A 6,999-nucleotide genomic window follows, 5' to 3' on the forward strand; every position below is an offset into this window, starting at 1 on the left:
AAATATAATGAATAATAGCATATATTTTACTTGCCTTACTAAAACTAATAGTTTGTCTTAAAAAACTACGCAAGTAACATCAATTTCGCGCAGTTGGGTGTTGTCAGCCCCTTAACACAGCAAAAGGGAGTGTACAAGTTTCTAATGGGTTGGCAACGCGCATGTGACACTCCTTGAGCTGCAGGCGTCCATAGGTTACGGTGACCGCTTTCCATCAGGCGGACCGTATGCTTGTTTGCCACCGACGTAGTATAAAAAAAGTAAGGTGAGACAAATTCAATGGAACTGTTAGACTATCTAGAATGTAACCTTAGTTCCAAGAATAGAAACAGTTTCTTGACCAATAATTGATAAGATATTATTAACTATTTTCAATTATCCCATGAAGTTTTCACGCGATAATTCTTAATTAAAATAAATTATTAATGAAGATAAATTTGCAAAGAAAATATATTGACAAAAAATCTTCATTAATTTTTATTAAGCAGAAACGTCTGCTAACGATTCTAAACATTTTTATATTAAAGGCATGGAAAGATTTGCGAAGTCCGGCGTGGCTTCCGTAGCTCAATTGGTAAGAGCATTGCACGGATTGCAAAAATGGTGCGGGTTCAAGTCCTGCCGGAAGCGTAAATTTTTCAATTTTTTCCTTTAATATAAAAATGTTTAAAAAATCTTCAGTCTATTCCGTAAGTACCTTATTCTAAATGAAACAAAAATTGCCCAAATTCTACTATATTCTTACTGATTTTATGTTTTGGAACTTACCTAAATATACAAATATTTCTTGATTGCGCTGACTGTGAATTATGCCTCTTTTAATAAAAATAAATGAAATATAAGTCCATCCATTTGGTATATCCATGGCCACTTGTACATCAAATATCACCAAACCGACCCTATTTTCATTATCATAAGATTTATAATTCATTCTATCCTCATTAACATGTGCACTTTATGAGTAACTGTAAACTATAAAGTCATTTATATCATTATATGTGATCGTATATGATAGAGTATAAGTCAACAAATTTGAATCCTAGGCGACTATAGAACCTTCTCACAATAAACCTTCAAGTGACTTATATGGCAAATAAAGCACGTTGTTATTAAGACAGAGTTCTAAAGTAGCCTATAGTTCAAAATGGTTGACCGTTCCTACACTGTAATTTGCGATTGCAGAATCATCAAGATATTCAATCCTGTAATTTTCACGTCGTTGAGATAAGAATTGCATGATTATTATATAATTTACTTGTGGGATTGAAATGTATGATTGTGTATTATACATGTTTTCTAATGGCAACTTTGCCATCTACGAGTATGTAATGGGTAAAGTTGCGTACCTATGCTATACGCCGTGTTAAATTTGACAAGTCGCTAGACTTATTACAGAAGCTACCTGGTATATCGCTTTTAGTTTAATTTTAAAAAAATGTATCACACTTACATTACAAATTAATTAATAAGTGTAAGAGAATTTTAAGAATAACATAAAATAAATAGTATTAGGAAGTCATAAAGGTCTTAAATTGAGTAGGTATGCGTAAACGCTTCCAAGTAATGTCGTTCATTTTGAAAATTGTAAAACGGCACCTGTATGTACGGATACGGCTTATAACATTTTTTTTATGAAAGAGGAAAGACGAACAAATCAAAAATATCTTCTGAGAAATCAAAGGAATGCTCAAATCAAATAAATTTTCCGTGTCATTTTCTAACTTTACCTTGGGTTATATTTATTATAGAATAAGTCGGTTAAAATAGTGTCAATCATCAGACACGTGCTACAATAAAATTGGGAGTAAAAAAATTTCTCATTTAAATAAAAAAAATAGTTACTGCATTCATATGACTATTTTTGCATAAATGAACACACTTGAGCATAACTCAGTGAAAAGTTATTACTTATCAGCACATTATCATAAAATTTTAAAATGACAATACTACACCCTGTCATTGCAAATGACACGCACAGTTAGTTTGGTTCTCAGCAGAAACGACAGTCTCAAAATTACTGACACGCATGTCATAACAACAAATTGCTGACAGAAAGTGATTTTGAATGCTTACAGTCGGTTTATAAATGATTGTATGCAAATCTCTCACGTCGCCGCCTGCGCAATCATAGTGATCATTGGATTAATTTGTCAAATCGCGGCCCACTTAGATTTTATTACGCAATTTGTAGAACATGTTGCAAATGTATAAAGAAATGGAACTTTATTAACGTGTTTTGGTGGTTTTTAGGTGACCTCTCGAACTGTATTGTGGTGTAGGTAATAATAGTTTCTCACGACGGTGTCAAATTACTGCACCATGTTTTAATTTATTTATTTGAAATTTTGTTACACATAAATACATAACCAAGTGGACGTCATGTCTTAATGCTTAATGTTTTTTTTGTAAAAATGAAACTTATGAAAATTGATAGATTTCGAAACTTATGAAAATTGATAGATGTCAATTATTATTTGACAAATCAGTCTACAGCAAAGGTGTCATTCAATATGTGCATAATTTCCATCTATTTCTCACAAACCAATTACACAAAAAGCTTTGAGGCAAAGTATTGGTAAATAATAGGGTCATTAGTATAAAAAAGTTTTATTTTATGTTATGAGTACCTAATCACCTCAGATACATTCAGTTTGTTTTAAGCTTCTTCTTTTTAAACTTTTTAATATCTACAGTATCTTCAGAGTATTGAAACAGGAACCTGATTGCTGTGTATTAACGTAAGTATCAGAGTACGTAGCCAAATGGCACAAACGCTCACGAAACGAAACGCTCGTAGATATATATCTCTATCGCTCCTGCGTATTGGCGCGTCAGAGCCAGACTACCTTTCGCGGCGTTTCGTTTTCGTTTCGCGTCGTAGAAATGCCATTCGGCTACAGGGCCAGGTTTCGTGAGCGTTTGTGCCATTCGGCTACGTGCCCTGATCTCCCTCGTTGTGAAAAATAGTTCTACTTATGCGGTTTACTTAATTTTAGCATTAAAGTGTCCTTATCTGGTTCTACATTCGGATCTTCCCCGTAATAATCATCTTCATTGACTTTTCTTGGCAGTTTTGATAATTGGCAGAAGATGTTGCGTGCATTTTTCTTTATCCATGGGTAGAAATGAGAGACGTTGGTGTATACAACGACGTCTGGTACTGTTGGTATCCTGTAGGATACCAGGCCAAGTTGGTGTCCAGATTTGGAGACTAGCGCGCAGCCGGAATCGTGGCTATGGAGTAAAGTAGGTAAGTTGCATGTAAGTATAATATTGTCTTCGGTTACCGCGATAGTTACTCTTGAAATAAAATTATGGAAACGGATTATATCGCGTATAATGAATTTACAATTCATCCCGACGTTTCGAACACTTTACAGAATCAAAGGGTGACTGAGGAAAAATTACGATGTGAAAATAATCCATTTCCATAGTTTTACATAAGTAAGTATACTTTACTGCACAAGCAAAGAAATCAGTACCCAAAACTAAATTTAAAATGTAAAATAAACATCCTACTTTATAGACGGGAGCAATTTAATATTTAAATTAGTGCAAACGTAAATGAAAGGCAGATATGCCTGAAATATCATGAATTTATTTCATTTAGAGATGATATGTGCTTAATTTTAACCTTTTATTAGCCTTTGCACTGTTGGCAAACTCTAAACCCCTGTCTGTCCGATGTATGAGAATAAATCCAGTAACAGGCAAAGAAACTTTTGCAATTTCTAACATTTAGTGAGTGGCGCTAGCGTGTGTTAAGTAAAAAATAAGTTTTAATTAAACCGCCTAGTATTTTATTTAATAAAGGCAAATAAATTGGTCAAATTACTCGAGCAAAGTAGAACGTTTTCATAGTAAATAAATGTATACCCTACAAAAGTTATAGTTTACTCTCGTAAAGTAGATTAATCATAATATTAAGGCACATTTAATCGTTTCATTTGTATCAAAAATATATTGTGACATCAATATTCTGTGAAACGTAATATTGTGATGGCAAAGTTGCCACATGTAATAAAAGAAACCAATATTGGTCACACTTACACAGTCGGGTAATTTTTGGCATTATTCGTAGCACACATCTGACCAGCCCATAAAGGTTCTCCTAAGCGTCTCTGGCAATAACTTTCGGTTTGGAGAAACTGCCATACAAACTTCAGGGTTTTTGATAACGCGGTACTAGTCTCCTGAAAAAATATGTAAGTAGGCAGATATAATGTATCTGTAATAACTATTAAAAATATTAACGTCTATAAAATAAAATACACCTTAATTTTACTGTAATATAACAAGTTTGTACCATAGAGGATAATTACATCATTTGCAAAAAAAAAATACTTTCAAACTTCGGGTAAAAATGAAAATCGGCCCATCCATTTGAAAGGTATGATGACCCACATACCTACATTCAGACATTGGTATCAAACTAATAATATTCCTATTTTACATTTAGGGTTGAAAATGAATCTTTAATAGTAGGTACATTACGATACAAGTGCGTAAAAAAGGAAGTTCGAAACGAGTAGCGATAAATTAAAACACGACCGAAGGGAGTGTTTTAAATCGACACGAGTTACAAATTTCCTTTTCGCACGTGTATTGTACGACATTTTTCAGTACCGATGAGCCTCCGAAGTTTCGACCTGGCATATAATGAACCACTTCTCGCACTAGTGCGTAAAAAAACACCATCTGTACTGAAATAGTACATTACGATACAAGTGCGTAAAAAAGGAAGTTCGAAACGAGTGGCGATAAATTAAAACACGACCGAAGGGAGTGTTTTAAATCGACACGAGTTACGAATTTCCTTTTCGCACGTGTATCGTACGACGTTTTTCAGTACAGATGAGCCTCCGAAATTTCGACCTGACATATAATGAACCACTTCTCGCACTAGTGCGTATAAAAAACACCATCTGTACTGAAAAATATATTTTTCCTATCTGGGCAAAGTTGTCAACTATTAATTATACTTACAGAAAACCTTCCCCATCCGGCGACCGCAACCATTTTAGTATTCCTTGGAAAGTGTTTCGCCACCACGACTCGTTTTACATTTCTTCCCAGCGGCAGAGGCACTTTACAAGCCAACAGTGCGATATCGTTGCGTAACGATAGCCCTTGATCATCATAATACTCATGTCTGTGGTATTTATCGACGAGTCGTATTATGCTGTGTGACTAAAAAATTAAATAAAAATAATACGTTATGATACAAGTCCGGAAAAAAGGAAATTCGACGTAAGAGTTACTAAATTAAAATTTCGACGCGAGTTACAAATTTCTTTTTCGCACCTGTACCACAGTATAATAAAGAGTTCATATATTTGATCGCCACCGAGGTGTGCCTGTACCGTACGACATTTTTTTTCAGTACAGGTGGCGGCCCTGAAGTTTCGACTAAACAAAAATCACCATCTGTACTGTAAATCTATTTAAATACGTATGTCAAGAAAGTTGATAACTATTAGCGGTGTGGAATAGTATAAATTCCAATTCCACACCGCTGGTGGTGTAAATGATGAGAAAAGCGATATTTGCTATACCAGCTACTTGCCTTCTACAACAAGTTTTGTAAATCGCGGTTACTGAACTTGCGAGTTTTTACGTTTCCTACAGTTTTGTATAATTTTATTAAATTATCTCAAAAAAATGCTTCAAGTACTACTTTGAAAATAAAAGTAACAACTTTGACCATGTTTGTAACTTTGCCATTTTTTAAAAGAATATTTAAAGTGCCATGTTTTGCGTTTATCTCGTTTATATTTCTTAAATGTATTGATATATCGCATAATATTTGTATATTTATGGTTTTTGTCGTAGGCGTGAAATAATTAGGATCTTTTATCAAACATTTCCTTTCAATACTTAAAACTTTTAGAACACAGGGAAATTAGAAATCTTATTATGAAAGGAAAGTCAAGTATTGTTAAGTTATGAAAGGTATTGTGAGTAACTTTAGCCGGCCGATGTAACTTAGGTTTATAAGGCCTATTCAATATGAGTAGAATAATCGAGCTTATTAAGTATTCTTTGAGAAAATTTGCTCCAAGTGGACGCTTGCCACGTTTTTCGCCACGGAAATTACAAAAGCTATCACGGTTTTTATTACAAATTTGAAAAAGGTGCAAATAATCATTTCATTTCATTTATTTATTTTGCGACCAACATAGGATCATAATTATATTATTAAAATTAAAATTAGAATACATAATAATAATATACGCAGTAGGTACATATGACAAGACCTAGACTCATCTCAAAATTATTTTTATTTCAGAGCCACAACCTTCAAAAAGCCGAAATAAGACTGACAGAGAAAAATTAAATGTCAATGTTAGTGAAAACCCTACTATTCAAAGAGAATTTGACGTTACCGGTATCTGAAGAAGTTGAGCGTCTTAGTATTTAGGTATAATACAATCCAAACGAGTAGTTTTATATTCGGTGGCCATTAATAACCCCCAATATATTCTTATAAATCCCAAAATATCAAATACCTTTTGAACATTTTCACTCCCCGCAACCGCCTCAATTTTCATATTGCACTGCATATTAAGACAATGCGCCGCCGTCAAAAATACATTCTGAGTCAAAATGGACCCGCCACATAACCATGTGCCTGTTTCTCCGGGGCACGTAAAAAGGATATACAGGGCATGTGGAAAGTGTATTATGTCGACCACGTTTTTACCCCCCACTATCAACTTTTTTACTTCACTGCTGCATAGTGAGAAAAATAATGGGATAATAATGAAGGGTAAAATAACCATGCTTGTAGGACTGTAGTAAGAAATGGTGTTCGTGTTTGGTTTAAAGTCGTTAATCTAATTAATGATAAGGTTTATTACTGATGTAAAATTGACTGATTAAACGGTAGTTTTCTTTCTGGGTGTAATTGCGGTTATTTTTTAAAAGCAAGCATCGGTGTTAAGAAGTGGAAGTAAAGTAAGTACCTGTACCTGTATACCTACGCATTTGAAAAGCATA

At 33.9% G+C, this 6,999-nt stretch overlaps 1 protein-coding gene across 1 annotated transcript; it reads right to left on the minus strand.

The window, feature by feature from the left end:
• Positions 1 to 2,613: 2,613 nt before the first annotated feature.
• LOC125233004 (trypsin beta-like) lies at positions 2,614 to 6,797 on the minus strand. The gene is made up of 4 exons (XM_048138869.1): positions 6,510 to 6,797; positions 4,987 to 5,190; positions 4,051 to 4,193; positions 2,614 to 3,234 (listed from the first exon to the last, which is right to left on the minus strand). The coding sequence occupies exons 1-4, from the start codon at positions 6,780 to 6,782 to the stop codon at positions 2,970 to 2,972; spliced, it is 885 nt and encodes a 294-aa protein (XP_047994826.1). The 5' UTR covers positions 6,783 to 6,797; the 3' UTR covers positions 2,614 to 2,969.
• Between the last annotated feature and the right edge of the window lie 202 nt (positions 6,798 to 6,999).

The sequence above is a fragment of the Leguminivora glycinivorella genome, chromosome 13 (genome assembly GCF_023078275.1).
Source record: "Leguminivora glycinivorella isolate SPB_JAAS2020 chromosome 13, LegGlyc_1.1, whole genome shotgun sequence".
Lineage (NCBI taxonomy): Eukaryota > Metazoa > Arthropoda > Insecta > Lepidoptera > Tortricidae > Leguminivora > Leguminivora glycinivorella.